General features: G+C 51.1%; 1 protein-coding gene across 1 annotated transcript; it reads right to left on the reverse strand.

The window, feature by feature from the left end:
• Positions 1-7,600: 7,600 nt before the first annotated feature.
• KLHL35 (kelch like family member 35) lies at positions 7,601-16,125 on the reverse strand. Its single transcript, XM_087433460.1, has 6 exons — positions 15,197-16,125; positions 13,800-13,984; positions 11,882-12,000; positions 11,026-11,214; positions 8,895-9,083; positions 7,601-7,929 (listed from the first exon to the last, which is right to left on the reverse strand). Exons 1-6 carry the CDS (start codon positions 16,075-16,077, stop codon positions 7,741-7,743), a joined length of 1,752 nt encoding a protein of 583 aa, XP_087289586.1. The 5' UTR covers positions 16,078-16,125; the 3' UTR covers positions 7,601-7,740.
• Between the last annotated feature and the right edge of the window lie 782 nt (positions 16,126-16,907).

A 16,907-nucleotide genomic window follows, 5' to 3' on the forward strand; every position in this document is an offset into this window, starting at 1 on the left:
TAAGAACTGGAAGTCAAGTCTGTGGGATTCCGTAGTGCTGTTAACTTCCCACCAGGAGGTGCTGTAACAGGAATGTCCACCAAAGCAGCAGCTTGGGAAGGAAAAAGTAACTCATGGAAGTAGGACACAGAAAGGTGCAAATTATTAGTGTACCAGTCTACAGCTTGAATTACAAGCACGAACACCCCTGTATAGCCACCATTCAGATCAAGAAAGGAAGAGAGTTTAGGATTTTTTTAAAATCTTTATTTCAGAAAACCACACAAGATAAATGTAGAGCTTAGGTGAGCACTCCCTAACCACAGCCCATTGAGAAATGCAAGCTACCCTAGAGGATGTCATCACCACCACCCGCAGACTCTCCCAGTGAATGAGTTTTCAGCTGTCCTTTGTGTCACTCCCTTCAAGTTTGAAGATTCCAGGTGTGAGCATCTGACTGGTCAAGCCTGGTGTCTGGGGGGTAGGGAGAAAGAGCTGGCCCCTTTGCCTTGCACAGTGCCCCCTGTCCCTTCAATAGGTAGGGTGTTGATGCTGGACAGCTAAAACTATGGTGAAATAGCCCTTGGAACCCTGGAAGTGTGGCTGTTGGCAACATGGAAGCAAGTGCCATAGCCTTTCATTGACTTTTCACCAAAAGGCTACTGTCAGGCTCTGAAGTTAGATTCTGATCATTAGGATTCCTGGCAGCTGGTGACGGGGCTCAAACAGGAGCTGGGAGCTGATTGGCCAGCTTGCCCATCAGGCAAGGAAAAGAGCAGCAGCTGCAATGTGAGAACTTGGGAACAGGCCCAGAGGGCAGCAAGGGTCAGGGACAAGGGGATAGCACTGTCAGTGTGGAGACCCAGGAAAAACAAACGGGGGGGTCAGAGGACAATGGGTAAAGGTTTTTGAGGGGTTTCTGCCCCCAGACAAAATCTGGGCTTGCAGACCTTCTCCTGGAGCCCACAGCAGATGGTGGTCATCTGTGGGGCCTGCTCCTCTCCTCCAGTCAGACAATCCTCCCCACTCCTACCTGGGAAATGAGGCAAAGGCTATGCGGAGGTCAGCCCTGTGGGGGTGGAGGACACCTTTCTCTGCAGAGCACTTGACAAAGGAGAGCTTGTGCTGGAAAAGCTGGGCTTTGCAATTAGAGACCTGGGTTCAAATCCTGACACAAGCACTGATGCACTGAGGGTGATTTTGGACCTTTCTGATTCTCACTTATCTCACAGGGCGAGTTGTGGGAGTTAAAGGAAATCTAAATGCATTTCTCTAGTTTTTATAATTTAGTATTATTTGTTTGGAGACATAAAAGAGCCCAGGCCTTCAAGCCAGACTGGATTTAAAACCAGGTCCACAATTTAGCAGTATGAGCATGGGCACATCAGGTACATCTCTCTGCCTCTGTTTGCTCATCTGCATATGGAGTTCTTCACACAGTGCCTGACCCTTAGTAAGGGCTCAGAAAATGCTAGCTGTTGTTACTACCTTAAGCATGTCCTCTTGGAAATGACTGATAGCTAACTTCATGGTAATGGATTCTCCCATCCTAACTGAGGGGGCCGTGCTTTCTGCTTCTACTGGGAAGTGGGCATAGCTGGACAGGTGTCATTAGCCCCATTTTACAGGGGGCGAAGTTGGCCTTTTTCTGTGCCGTGATCCATCCAAGTGATTGTTTCTGAGCTCTGATGTTGCTGTGTATAAATGCAGCTGTTCTGGGCTGGCCCCGTGGCTTAGTGGTTAAGTGCGTGCACTCCACTACTGACGGCCCGGGTTCAGATCCCGGGCGCGCACCGACGCACCGCTTCTCCGGCCATGCTGAGGCCGCATCCCACATACAGCAACTAGACGGATATGCAACTATGACATACAACTATCTACTGGGGCTTTGGGGGCAAAAAAAAAAAAAAGAGGAGGATTGGCAATAGATGTTAGCTCAGAGCCGGTCTTCCTCAGCAAAAAGAAGAGGATTAGCATGGATGTTAGCTCAGGGCTGATCTTCCTCAGAAAAAATAAATAAATAAATAAATAAATGCAGCTGTTCTATGTCAGGGCTGTCAACATCAGAGCAGGAAAACATTTAGGTATCCTTGAGAGTCAACATTTTCAACCTCAAAAGATAGTTTTCTTCCTCAGGGATGTGAGATTTTGATATTTTATCTACGAAACAAACCATTTCCCTATTTGTTATTAATCAAAGCTGTATTTATAATTTGGTAAGCAGCATGAGCATGGTGAGAAGATAATTGTTAACATTCCCTGAGCCTGCTGTGAACATCTCATTTAGTCTTCCACATCTCTGTAATGGGCAGATTCCACTGCAGTACTAACCTCATTTCAGAGCAATTTTAACTGTGCAGTACATCCCTGTGTGATTTCTCTCAGGCTTTGGACAGTATTTAGAATATCTCAAGATCCCCATTTCTGATTTGAAAACAAATAACATGAGACTCTAGGTTGGGAACAACTTGTCTGATCCCAAACCCTCAATTTAAAAAACAAGATGGAGCCCCAGTAGCTCTGAAATTCAAATAAAACCACGCCTCTGCTGCTCAGTCCTGTATTGTACTAACAGCTCCGCTAACCAGGTGCAGCTGGGCCTTTGTCCACCAAGTGGGAGTACTGCTGTGATGGATTCATCTCTCCCCCACTGCTGGGCCATCGACTGCCCCCATGACCAGCCTGCACCAGGCACCCTTTGTGCAGTGAGCCAGCAGAGCTGGACTCTGAATCCTAAATTGCATAGAGAGGGTAGGGCTCCCCTGGCCTTTAATTAAGAACATTTATGCTTTTTAGAGGGCGCGGAAGGGAGACCATAAGCACAGCAAGAGGGCTGCTTTCCTACCTGTCAGAGAAAAGGATCTTGCCCACTGGTTTTACCCTCAATATATCAGGAAAAAGAGTCATCTTTTTCCTGTTTGGGTCCAAGAGGTCTCCCACCTTTATATTTTAAGTCATATTACAGATACTTCACAGAAGTAAGAATAAAGGGATAGTGGAAAACAGTTTTATTATAAATTTTAACAAGTATTAACAGCACAAGTCTATACTAAAAACCAGAGTTGTACCCTTCAAATGGGTGGATTTTATGCTATGTGAATTATATCTCAGTAAAGTTGCCATTCATAGATATATGAAAATATGTAATATATGTGTATATACACACACACATATATATATGAATTAAAACATAGCAATTTCATATTTTCCTTGTCTCGAAGGTATATGTAGCCAAAATGAGCAACATCCTTTGAATGCAATGAAATGCTCCTTAACTGCTGTGTGTGAAGCTGGAACATACTCATCTTGTAACTACTGATTTCAGATTTCTAATGGTCTCTAGCTTATCATTGCCTCTGGGATTTTTGTTTGTTTTCTTTTGCACTTGTCAACACACAATATTTTTAAAATTTTTAATGGCTCATAATTTTGTTGAAGACAGGACAGGCACTTTCTTTGCTTCATAATTTTAAAACATTTTCTTTTTTAGATTTATAAAGATCAATTCAAATGACCAAATCAATGAATTTTTAAAAATTTCTACAGCATCTATTTCCCTCTAATCGCCTTTGTACACAACTGCCTTCAGCATTTCTCCACTTATGAACTGTAACAAACTGTATCAAGTAAATTTTAGGGCATAGGCATCATAAAAGATGAATATTGTCACCTGACCTTTTAGCAAAACAGGATGGTCCAGGTTTTTGTCTTAAAATATTGTGTGATGAAATCCTTCCTGTTGAATGACTTAACTAAATAATGACTTAACTTAAAATACCATATTTCCTTTCTGTCTTTAGAAATATATTGTTCACTCACCAATTCTTGAGTTTGAGAAAATTCACCTAGGAATGAGTTGGCTTATGTGACCAATTTCCCCATCATCTTTAGAGACTAGAACATTCATTTTCTGATTTGTCTAATAAGTGTGAAATGTTCTCTCTCAAGTTTCTTTTCTTATTGTTATGAGTAGAAAATGAAAAATCCCTTAATTCTCAACCAATGTCTCTGGATTTCTTTTGTACCTTCTTGAAAGATGATATATATATACAATACTTTGGGAAATGCAATATGGAAACTGAAGGATCATATAATAGTGATGGTTTATTTCATTATTGCATCTTCTAGGCAATACCATCATTCTTACATTTTCTCATCATCTTGTTTGGCATAGTTGGGAATAATTGATGAATAAGATGAAATAATTTTTAGGATAATGAAACAGCAAAGTTTTTCAATATATAGGAAAAATAAGTTCATCAAGATCTCATAATGTATTTTAGATTTATAAATGAGACCATATGGTGATTATAAAATAGAATAAGTTTTATTCTATTTTTTAAAAAAATAAGTTAATTTTCTCATCGTTCTTGAAGCCCATTAGAAAGAATAACAGTTTAGTCCTTACAAATAGTTAGAGCTGCTCAAAGAAACTTAAAAACTAAATTTGGGTCCAGTGGTTTCTGAAGGTATACCAAGACTTAAGTCTCTGTTCTCAGCTGGGGAGAGGATGGCAATCCTGTGTGGCTAAGGGGTCAGTGCTCAGGACTTGGGGTCTGGGCTCCCGCTGAATGGTAACAGTCCCTCCCATTCAGCAGGCAGCTTGGGGGAGAGGCCAAAGAGCAGAGGACTAGGAGCCAGGGAGACCCTCCATATATGGTCTCTCAATCTAACCAGTAGTCCTAGGAAATTAGGACACATGGGGTGCCACTTGCTTGTGTTCCTGTGAGCCTCACACACCAGGGGCATGAACCATGTCTCCACTTATCCACTTGGAGGCCCACAAAGGCAGGGACAATATCCCATTGGTCTGGATTTCCCATGGTGGAAATGATACATCTCCTACCTTTAAACAACTCCTGGGCTGCCCTCAACACTGTTTTCTTAGGTTAGCAGAGCCTAGGTGAGGCCACATGGAAAGAGCAGGCTTTGGAGATAGCTGGACGCAGGTTGGAATCCTGGCTCTGCCACCACTCACCCACCAGCCCAGTGACCTTAGTAAGCAAGTCACTTCACAACTCTGAGTCTCTGTTTGCCCATTTGTAAAGGGGAGGGGGGCAATTGTACCTACCTCACAGGTATTATGAGATAGAAATCCAGGAAACTTTGATTTAGTGTATTCGGGGGGTGGGGAGGGGAGGCGCAGGTTTGTTCCAGGCACTGGGGGACACAAGAGATGAAGCTGACACCTTTCCTGCCTCAGAGGGCATCCTATGGGTGTGTCAGGGGAGACTAAAGACATCACACATAAAGGCCTGGCCATATGTCAGGTGATGGAAGAGGGGCAGATAAGGAAGGGGCACAAGGGGAGAGGTCAGCTCCAGGGTGGAGATGTCGAGTTGGCCCAGGCAGACTGCAGGAAAGGGCATCGGCACTTGCACGAAAAAGCGTTGAGGGCACGAATGGTCATCGTAGGCGAAATGGAGCAGTCTGCCTGGCACACAGGAAGTACTCAGCCCAGGTGAGGCCACCATGTCCTTGGAGAGAGCTTGCTCTAGATTTGCCCCTACTTTTCCACTTGGGCTCTTGCAGGGGTAGGCAAGCAATATGGCACCTTCTAAGCTTTGTCCTGGGTGTTATCTGTGGGGTGGGGGCAGAGAGGCTCTGAGGGGCTGGGCCTCTACCCCAAACCCCTCCCCCTTCTGCCATTATCAGTTGTGTCCAGATGGTGACAGGCTCCCTAATCTGGGATAATCGGAGGGTAGGAGCTCAGCTGGGACCTGGACCTTTGTGCTGGGCTATGACGGGCCAGCCCCAGCTGGAGAGACTCTGCACACAGGGCCCTGGGGCTTTGGAAGATGGGAGGGGTGTGGGGCTGGCCCGGTGCCGGAGGGGATGACAGGTGCAGAGGACAGCTCTTAAAAAGGCAATCTGAGTGCAAATGAAGAGGAGCCCCAGCTGGGGTCTGGCCAGCCCCTTAGGCCTCAGAAACAGAGGCACAGAACCTGAACTGCTGGGCCTCTGCCTCGCAGAATCTGTCTTGGTGTCTTTTGTTCCCTCTCTCCCCTCTGAGCTCACCCCTCCTTACCCAGCAGTTTTATGTTCTGTCCCTAGAGCCCGAGGCCAACCTGGGTACTTATAATGGCATCAGGGTTTGTGCCCCCTGTTGACGTAGGGGATCCAGGTGCAGAGCCTGGCTGGCTGGGTTCTCAGGCTTGTGGCTCTGGCACCTGCCACCCTGGGCCCGCAGTTTGCTGCGAGCCTCCACCCCAAGGCTACCTAGGTTTGTTGTATTTTGTTTCAGCTTCTTTCTTGTGTGGAGGAGTCCTACCTGGGCCCTGGCTTCCAGCAGTGAGCCGGTTTGGATCCTGTTTCTAAGGCCTTCCTCCCAGAGTCTAAACCCCAGAGCTCAAGCTTCTGTCTTCCTCACAGGAATTTTCCTCATAGAATTTTGTAATTCTCTCGTTTCTGCTCCTCGATATGTTTGGTTTCTTATAAGCTATGCCTCTGTCGTTTCAGTTGTCTGGCTTTTCATTTTCTCTGTCCTTGCTAGGTGTTTGAATTGGAGAGGGTGGTTTAGAAAGAACCATCCTGACCAGGAGTGCCTCATAGATTCTGAATCTTCATGAAATCTTAAGAGTCACAGACTCTGCCACATGCTAAGTACGCGGCCTTCGGCGAATTCTCATCTTTTTAAGGCAGTTCCTTCTCTGTAAGATACTGATATTAATAACTAGCTAACTAAAAAAAATAAAAATAAAAAAGTGCTGATAATCTGAAATTGAAGGATCATTATTACCTATGGGAGGAGTGTGGGAAGGGGTGGGTTTGGGAATAGACAGGGTCCTACAAAGGCATTTGTAACCACCTATTTCTTAAGCTAGGTAGTGGGAACACAGATATTTTATTATTCTTAACTGTACAAAAATATATACTTTTTTGTTTTAATGTTGTATTCTGTATCTTTATTAGCTTCAGAAAGTTTGAGGAATTTTGCTTTTTGTTTTGTTTTGTGAGGAAGATTAGCCCTGAGCTAACCTCTGTTGCCAATCCTCCTTTTTTTGCTGAGGAAGATTGTCCCTGGGCTAACATCCATGCCCATCTTCCTCTACTTTATATGGGATGCCACCACATCGTGGCTTGACAAGCGGTGCATTAGTCCGTGCCTAGGATCTGAACCCGCGAACCCCAGGCTGCTGAAGTGGAGCGCCCGAACTTAACCGCTACACCACCGGGCTGGCCCCAATGTATATTCTTTTAAGCATGAAATATTTCATAATTAAAAAAAAAAATGTCCATACTAGGGGCTGGCCTGGTGGCGCAAGTGGTTAAGTGCTCGCGCTCCACTGTGGTGGCCCGGGGTTTGTTGGGTCGGATCCCAGGAGTGCACCGATGCACTGCTTGTCCAGCCATGCTGTGGCAGTGTCCCATATAAAGTGGAGGAAGATGGGCATAGATGTTAGCCCAGGGCCAGTCTTCCTCAGCAGAAAGAGGAGGATTGGCAGATGTTAGCTCAGGGTCTTCCTCACAAAAAAAAAAAAAAAAAAATGTCCACACTGCTATTGTGAAAGTAAATGAGGAAACGTATGAAGGTGCTTTGTAAGGAGTCAAAGCAGGGAGAAGATACTGGGCATTACTTCTCCAGGCAAAGCAGGCTCGAGCCGGAACACAGACCCAACCTTTGAACGAGGTTTTATTTCTACAAGGAAAGGGGGCAATAAGTTAAGGGGCTATTTACATGGAGGCCAGGAGGGGAGCAGAGTGGTGAGCCCGGGTTCTCCCTTCTCTCTCTGCCCCCTGGCTCAGGCTGTCCAAGTTTAGTCACCTGCCCAGGCTCTGGACGATGGTGACACAGCCATGGGAGCTGGTGCAGCGCTGCAGGGACGGCTGGGCCTCCACCTGCCCACTGCTGGGGTCAAAGGTGAAGGTCCTGTCGGTGCTTTCCCCACGATCATCCCGCCCGCCAAGGATGTGGACCTTCCCGTCACACACAGTCACGCCACAGCTCTCCTGGGTGGACAGACAGAAAGACAGTCAGCTACTGGGTCCAGCCTGGGGCTCCCTCTGTCCCTAGCTGGCCAGGCCTGACAACAAAACCTTGACACACACAATATGAGCAGGCAGTCTGGATGGCAGAGAGGCAGAAAATTGGAGAACCTGAGTTCAAGCTCTGGCGTGACCCTTCCTAAACGATAGCCTTAGTCACTTAGCCTCTCTGGGCCTTAGTCTCCTTATCTGCAAAGTGAGAAGAACAGCAGTACCTTCCTCATAAGGTTCCCTTAACAGTTAATGGGGGTGAGCATATAAAGCATTTTACATAGTGCCTGGAATATAGTAAGCACCTCAGTAACGATAATAGTAATTCCCACCACCACCACCACCTTAGGATCTCAGTCTCAGAGAAGCCAGAAATCTCAGGCTCTTAGGATCACGGAAGGTCAGAACTGGCAGGGACCACCAGTCCAACCACACCCCTTTTATAGCCTCTCTGGAGTTTCAGGGGAGGGAGATCGAAGGTGGGGGAGGCAAGGAATGCAGGGGCCAGACCATCCCGGGCCAGGCCTCCCTTCTCTGACATCACTGGAACAGGGGAACTTCACAGTCCCTTCTCCACCCCCAACCCCTCAACAATTGGCTACCAGCTGGGGGCCTTCAGGGCAGGAGAGACTGCAGGATCATTTAGACCAAGCTCTACACTCAAGGCTACAGCACTGCGAACTGGGATTCCAGGCTCTGCCTTAACGTGGCCTAACTGGTGGCCTTGGGCTGGGGCCTCGACCTCTCTAAGGCCAGTGTCCTCATATGTGAAAAGCAAGGCTGATTATCATTGTGAGAACAAAGCTAGAAAACTGTAAAACGGCCTAGCAGGGAGTCAGACCAAGACGCTCCCTCTGAGATCCAGATCCTTTGAAGTGGATCTCCACTCTCCTGAATGGAACCAGTGCCAGGGCCCATGCCCAGGAGCGTCCACTTACCACACGGCTGGGGAGGACAGCTGCCTCCCCCCAGACATCTGTGCCAGGGTCGTAGGTGAAGATTCTGCTCATGAGGCCCCCCACCACATATATGGTGTCCTCGAGGGACACAGCCTCGAGACACCGCTGCGAGAAGGGCGCTGGGGACCGCAGGCTCCACCTGTCCTCCTTGGGGTCAAAGCACTGCACCTGAGGGGTGGGAGGAGCAGCAGTGGTGAAGCTGCATCCCCAACTGCCCTGCTGCCCATGCCCTCCCACCTCTGTGAGGGGGACTCAATCAACAAAACAATATTTGCCTGTGTCTGCCAGGCCTGAGCTAGCGAAGTCTGGGAGAGTAGGGGAGACTGATCGCCCCTGCCCTCAAGTGTACTCAGTCTGGTTCTGCATTCTAGCCCCTATCCCTGGACTCCCTGTGTGGCAAGCCTCATCTTTCAAGATCCAGGGAGAAGTCTGCGTTAGTGCTATAGAGAGTCCTCAGAGCAGGTCCCCCATGGAGATGTATTCCTGGCTGCATGCATTGTCAACCCCCTTCTCTTTCCCTTGTGCTCTGAGGTCATGACCAGATTCCAGCTGGCGTGTCATCCAGCTCCCATTCCTACAGCTGTCCACAGGCCTTCCAGGCCCACGGGCGTTTATGATGCCTTTGACAGTTTCTGAGGGTTCACATCTGTACCTGCCTGCTCACCTTTACTCCCTGTTTCAGTTGTTTCCTTGGAGACCTGCAGAAGGGCCTATAACAAATCAGTGCTGCACGAGAGGCTACTAAATGGGCCAGTTCCCCTAGCCAGCTCCAGGAAGGTGTGCTGGGGAATGGGGTCCGGGAATAAGAAGGGGTGAAGGATCCCAGTTTGGGAAAGAGTCAGATCCCAGGGCCACAGGCCTATGACGCCATCAGTGGGGGGAGGGCGCTGCCACGATGAAGATTAGTTTTTATCCACAAAAAGCCTGAATATCCAACAACAGAAAATTAGATTAGTAGACTATGGTTCGTCCACCCAGTGGCCTGTTACACAGACACTGAAATGCTGGCTGTGAAGAGTTGCTAAGCACGTGGAAAGTGCTCTACTTAGAAGAATAGAAAGCAGAAGGCAAAAGTTTACTAACAGTAAGAACACAAAACTGAAACAGAAAAGCAAAAGTTGGTGCTGGCCTGGTGGCATAGCGGTTAAGTTCCCACGCTCCGCTTCAGCGGCCCGCAGTGCGGATCCTGGGCGCGCACCGATGCATCGCTTGTCAAGCCATGCTGTGGCAGTGTCCCATATAAAGTAGAAGAAGATGGGCATGGGTGTTAGCCCAGGGCCAATCTTCCTCAGCAAAAAGAGGAGGATTGGCATTGGAATGTTAGCCCTGGGCTAATCTTCCTCACCAAAAAAAAAAAAAAAAAGCAAAACTCAATTCAGAGGAAGCCTGGAAGGCAATGCACCAAAATATTATCAGTAATAGTAGTTACCCTTAGGTGGTGGGATTATGGGTGGGTTTTTTTCTATTTCTGTACTTTTGTGTGTGTGTGTGTGAGGAAGATCAGCCCTGAGCTAACATCCATGCTAATCCTCCTCTTTTTTTTTTTTTTTTTTTGCTGAGGAAGACCAGCTCTGAGCTAACATCTATTGCCAATCTTCCTCGTTTTTTTCCCCCAAAGCCCCAGTAGATAGTTGTACGTCATAGCTGCACATCCTTCTAGTTGCTGTATGTGGGACAGGGCCTCAGCATGGCTGGAGAAGCGGTGCGTTGGTGCATGCCCAGAGTACTAACCCAGGCCGCCAGTAGTGGAGCGTGCGCACTTAACCACTAAGCCACCGGCCGGCCCTATTTCTGTATTTTCTAAATTTTCAATAATGAGTGTATTTTTTGAATGGAGGAAAAACATTTTAACTAATCCCACCCTTGCCCTCACTTAATTTTTAAAATCTATGAAACCACATGGCACCAGCGCAAACATTTGGGTCCAACTGTGCTGCTGACCCGCTGGGTGACCTTGGGGTCATCTCTCTGAACTCACTGCCTTGCCTGAAACATGGGGGTGACTCTTCAGGGCTGTTGACGGGGTTAAGTGAGAAAATGCACGATGACACGAAGGCGCCAGTTCTGCGCCCGGCACACAGCAGGCCTCCAACGGCCTCTCCGCGCCCACCTTGTCCGTGCTGACGCCGTCCTGCCCCGCGCCCCCGATCACGTAGAGCTGGCCGGCGCAGGGCGCCACCGCGGCCGAGCTCACAGCCTCCGGGAGGGGCGCCACGGCAGCCCAGGTGTTGGAGAAGGGGTCGTAGCGCTCCACACTGCGCAAGCGCCGCAGGCCGTCGAAGCCGCCCACCGCGAACAGCTGCGAGTGAGGACAAGGGCCGGTGCGTCGGGCGTCAGGGCTGCCTGCGTCTCGGCCCCACCACCTCCGGCTGTGTGCGGGAGACTATTCCACCCCAGCGTAAGGGCCAGGCCAACCTGGGCGCATCCCAGCGCCGCCACCGCCTGGGCGACCTCCACCCAGTTACTGAGCCTCCCTTAGCAGGTGCCCTCTATCAACCGGGGCTAATGAGATCGGTCTCGAGGATGGGTACTGAATGCAGATTAGATCTGTAATATACCTGCACCAAGCTGATACTTAATAATAATAGCTAGTAATTTATTAAGGGTTTACCGCCTCTTAAATGATTCTAAGAAGCACTTTTATTTGCATTTCTGAATTCGGGATGTAGCTTACTTACAAGGATACTTGGCAGATTTTTTTTTTTTTTTGGTCTTAAGTGGTAGAGTCAAGATTCAGACCTAGGCTGTTTGGCCCCAGAGCCACACCCTTGACCGCTAGGCTGTACTATTACAGTAATTACTATTATTATTAGCATTAGCATTATTATGTGACCTGGGGCAAGTCCCTCTCCTTTTTGGGGCCTCAGATCCCTTCTTACAAAGAGAGGGTCTCAGAGGGCCTTCCCCCAGGATGATGGTAGATCTGTACCTTGGGCCCCAGGGCAGCAGCTGCTGTGTGTCCCTACCTGGCCCTGCACGACTGCCATCTTGTGCCTCCACCTGCCCTTGTGCAGTGAGGCCACCTTGATCCAGGTGTGCAGATGGGAGCTAAACATCCACACGTCACGGCTGTTGACGTGGCCTCCTGGGGAGAGAGAAGCAGCTGTTGCCCCCTGGCCCTCTTGCTATCCCCACCTCCCCCAAAGAGCTAGAAACAAGGCCCCCAGGAACAAAGGAAGGGTTAAGGCCAGACAGCAAGATGGACTTTCCCCTGGGCTGGTGTGAGACTCTGGGCCTGTGACCTAGACAGTGTGCTTTGAACGAGTGGTGGGAACGTCAGCAGGTAGGACAACAGGCAGGGACTCTTGAGAGGAGAGGCCTGAGAGAATCAGGGAGAAGGAACTAGTCTTCACTGGGTGCCTTGTGGTGGTGTGCCAGGCTCTGTGCTCAGGGAAGCCAAAAGGGAGGCACTTAGAACTCCAATGAAGGTAGGAGTGCAAAGGGTGCCCAAGACAAGCATCAGGAATCTGCTGGGGCACAGAGGAAGCAGAGCTCCTGCACTGGGGCGGGGATGGGGAGAAGGTGACCCAATAATCCTGCTCACTGCTGCCTTCACCTTCATGATTTCAGGTCTGTTATCATCCCCCCTTGAGGTGTTGGGATTATCATACCCAGTTTACAGATGAGAAACTCAGATGAGGCTTAGAGACCAGGAATGACATGCTAAAGGCCAAGGCCTTTCACAGCCAGAGCAATGACCAGAACCAGACCTTCCAGTGCCCCAAGCTCGGCATTGGTAGGTCCTATGGGGCCAGGCACTGGGGATGCAGGCTGTGGGCTCTTCCTCCCCGTGCCTGGCTGCCTGAGGTTCCTGATCAGGGACTCACCTCTCAGGAGTAGCCTCCCCAGGGACAACCCTGACTGCACCCCTCAGCCTCAGCCTGTAACCCAAGCCACATCTCTGTCTTGTAGCCCTTGCCTCAGTGTATTCTCAGCAGCACCCAGCAGAGGCCCTGCATGTTGCTCAGAGGCCGTCAGTGGCCTTGGATAAGTTGTCTAGTAATAAAGTGTGGCCTGGCTAGTCTCTAAGGCCTTCCTGTCTCGTTCTTCTGCTCCTTATCCTTCCCAGGCACCCATAGCTTCCTACAGTGTCAAGTGCAGTCTACCTAGGCCTGGAGTAAAGCCTGCCTGATCTGGCTCCAGAATCCCTTTCATGCCTCAGCTACAATAGCTTCCCCTCCTCTCCCAGATACACTCAACTTGCACTTCAAACCCCTCAGTACCCCGGGGTTCGTTTGCAGGTTCCTGCCTCCATGCTTTTGCCTATGCTGTTCCCTCCGACTTTCAAGGTCCAGCTGAAAAGTCATCCTTTCCATGAAGTTGGGCCAGATTCCGAGTGGGATTCCGGATCATCTGAGGACTTGGATAGCTTCCATCAACTTCCGCCTGGTGGTGAAGTGAAGTCTCCGTCTCCTGCTCTCCAGGGTGCTCCAGGGGAGCAGGGGCTGTGTTTATTCTCTGAGGCTCTAGGGCTTTAATCTCAAGGAGGGCACAGTCCCTTAGCATCAAACAGATCTGTGTTCCTCCTAGCTTTTGCCATTTTTGAGACAATGGGGAAATTCTTAACCTCTGAGCCTGTTTTCTCATCTGTAAAATGGGGTTAGAGGAGGAATTAAATAATAACTAATGTAAGCTGCTTAACGTAATGCCAGGCACGTAGTAGCCTAGATAAAGAGAAGTGATTAATACTAATATGAATTGAAGCGGACATTGCTGACTAAAGGGCGGAGTCACACGAGTGATTGGCTCTGCAGGACCCCCATTTCAGCCAATAACTAGATTATCAGGAACCCCATCCCCTCCCGGTTAGAGGTAAAAACAAAGGGGGCGGCGCGCAGGCGATGAGCCAATCCCGTGGGGCTTCCATTGCGGCCCCGCCCTCACCGGAGATGTAGACGTCATTGCGGAGAGCACAGGCGGCGAACTCCGAGCGCGCGTAGCCCGGCAGGCTGGGCAGTGGCGTCCAGCGCCTGCTCTCTGGGTGGTAGGCGTCGGCGAAGGGCAGCTTCAGGAGCCCCTTACGGTCACAACCGCCGATGACCACGATCACTTCAGCTAGGTCCATGAATCTGGTGTGGGGATAAGCCCAATGCCCGTTGACCCGCACCCAAGTTGCGCCCCTCTCTCACCCTCTCGTTGACCACTCCGTACGGTCCTGCTGCCCTTTCATGCCCTCTGGCGCCTCGTCCGTCCCCGGAACCCCCTTCCCCATGCTGGACTCCGCCACTTCCAACCTCCCCTCTGGCTATTGATGGGAAGAGAGTCACTAATCCTTACCCCATTCTACTGACCTCTAAATTTCAGGAAAGGAATCTTTACAGAGCCCTTACCCTTCCCTAGAAAAATCACCTGGTTTATCTTTATGACAGTTCTGTTAGGCAGTGACTATTACTCTTTTTACAGAGGAGGAAACTGAGGCTCACAGAGTTTGGCTTGCCCAGAGTCATGTAGCCAATAAGTGTCAGAGCTGGAATTCAAGCCCAGGTTTGTCTGACGCTAATCCATTCTCTTCCCCTTTTCTGACTTCCATCCCCGACTGCACTAATTCCACTGCCCTTCTCCTCCTATAACCATCTCCTAAATCCATACCCTAATCACTAATTACACTGAACCAGGCTACACACCCTTTCAGCAAAGCATTCTCCCCTCCCACTGACCTCTCAGTCTTCTGACCCCACCAGAATTTCCAAACCCTTTAGCCACTGGTTTCCTACCTAATTCCTTTGACAAATACTGAGCATCTTCTTTGTATCAGGACCTGAGCTTAGTGTTGGAGATACAGTGGTAAGACAGAGGCATCCCTGTCTTCTGTCCCTGGGAGGGTGACACACCATCTCAGACTACTCCACCCAAAGTCTCCCGGCATGGCGTTCCAGGGGTGGGAGTAAGCCTCTTTCATTTGTTTCCCCAGGCCCTGCCTATTTATATCCCTTACTAGTCTGAGCTCCCGAAGCATAAAGGGTGTTTCCAAATCACTGCCGAGTCCCGGTCTCCCAGCAAAAGACCTGCACAGAGGGAGCACTCAGAATTATGGATAGATGGGCAAGAGAAAGAATGTGCGCAAGGTGTGAGATCCCTGCATCTCCCTCATTGGACTGTTAACTCTTCAAGGGCTGAATTCCCAGCACCAAGCCTATGAAATGTTTGCTGAATGAATGACTGAATCTCATTTAAAAGACACGATCAAGTGACTGAATTAAAGGATGACGGTAGAATGAGGGAGCGGTTGAAGAACGCGGGAATGACGGAGGGCAGGAGGCAAGGGAGGCGAGGGGCCGTACCTCCGCGGCCGGGCCCGCAGCGTGCCGGCCTCGCGGCCCAGGATGAAGCAGGCGCGGGCCTCGAGCAGCAGCGGGCGGCACTCGCCGCAGGTCTGCAGCAGCTCGTCAGCCTCCACCTTCTCCAGGAAGTAGGCGGGCGCCAGCAGGGGCAGGCGCACGTGCTCCAGCAGGCGCCGCAGCTGCCCGCGGCGGGCCGGCGCGTCGTGGCGCACCCAGCGCATGGCCGCCTCGAACACGGCCTCCTCGCGCGCCACGCCCAGCGCCGGGTCGGCCAGCAGCGCCACCACCTCGTCGGGCCCCAGCTCCAGGAAGTCGGCGTGGCGCGCCACCTCGGCGAAGGCCTGGCGCAGCACGCGGCCGCAGCTCTCGGCCAGCGAGGTGAGCGAGAAGGCAGCGGCGACGCGGCGCAGCGCCAGGCTGTTGGCGGCGCGCAGGCGGCCCTCGAGGAAGCGCGCGCAGGCCTCCCGCAGGCCCGCCACGCCCAGCCGCTCGGCCAGCGCCAGCACGGCGGCCGCCTCGTCCTCGGCACGCAGCCGCACGCCCGCGCCGTACACGTAGTCGAGCACCACGGCCAGCGCCGCCGCCGCCGCCCCGGTGGGCCCCCCACCCGGAGCTTCGGGCGCCACGGGCACCAGGGCCAGGCCGCACTCGGGCCGCCCGGCGGCGAACAGGCTGCGGAAGTAGGCGCTGCCCGCGCTGAGCGCCGCGCGGTGGCACGGGAAGTCGCGGCCGCCGGCGCGCAGCACCACGTCGGTGAGGGTGCCGCTCCGCCGGTAAGCGTTGAGGGTCTGCAGGACGCGCTGCGCGTGGCAGGAGCCCGCGCACGGCGCCCCGGAGCCCGGGTCCGACTCCGACTCTTCCGGCACGGGGCCCTCCCGCATCCTGCTGGGTAGAGAACACAGATAGCGTCGGGAGACCCGCGTGGCCGGGGCTGGATTAGACGGCGGGAGGCCCCCATCCACTCGTTCCCCCGTTTCTTCACTAGTTTCCTCATGCAGGCGTGCGTGAACGCAACGAGTGCGCTTTCATTCGGCAACACTCTTCCTTCCATCCACCCAGCCGAGTTCCTGATGGCTGCAGCGATCTAGTCCCTGCCTACCTGAAGGGCTGGGCCCTGCCTGAGCTGTACCACCTTTTCTCCCTGGCTTCCCCACTCAGCCATGTTGCCCTTTCTGTTCTTCAGACTCGCTAAGCTTTTTCCTATCAGTGTCAGCAGGAGACAGATGGCACGCTCTCAAATGGGGTAATTTGAGGAGAGTCTAATAAAGGAGCGATTTACAAAAGCGTAGACAGTGTTTAGGGACTCCCCCCCCCCAAGGGATAGAGCAGTGCCACGTGGCACCAACAGCAGGGAGATTTTACCTCTCCCAGGTCTGAAAGGAGAGGGCTGGGAGGTTACTGGGACGTGCTCAAAATATCTGTCTAGGGAGGGCCCCTGACAGGAGCTGTAGCCTTTGGTCGAGGGATTCAGGCTACCCCACAGAGACCCAGTGTGTGTGGGGGTATAACTCTGCCTCCCTCTCCTCAGCCCATCCGGGTCTCCTGCGGATCTCCTCTAGGCGCTTCCCATTGACCAAACTCGGATGGGTCTGTTAAATATCTGCCCTTCCTCCGGCAGCACAGAATCTGGCCCATTGTAGGTGCTCAAAACCTGTTCAAGGTCGAGTGAATATATTAAACGGTATTTATTGAGAGACTTTTCTGTGCCAGG

Source organism: Ceratotherium simum, chromosome 7 (assembly GCF_057802395.1).
Source record: "Ceratotherium simum simum isolate JZ-2026a chromosome 7, ASM5780239v1, whole genome shotgun sequence".
In the NCBI taxonomy this organism is placed as follows: Eukaryota; Metazoa; Chordata; class Mammalia; order Perissodactyla; family Rhinocerotidae; genus Ceratotherium; species Ceratotherium simum.

Coding starts and splice junctions, on each gene's coding strand:
- KLHL35 (XM_087433460.1), bottom strand. CDS start 16,077: ATGCGGGAGGGCCCCGTGCCGGAAGAGTCGGAGTCGGACCCGGGCTCC. Junction 13,985..15,196: donor CTGCGGGCCCGGCCGCGGAG/GTACGGCCCCTC, acceptor TCCCCACACCAG/ATTCATGGACCTAGCTGAAG. Junction 12,001..13,799: donor CAATGACGTCTACATCTCCG/GTGAGGGCGGGG, acceptor CTCTCTCCCCAG/GAGGCCACGTCAACAGCCGT.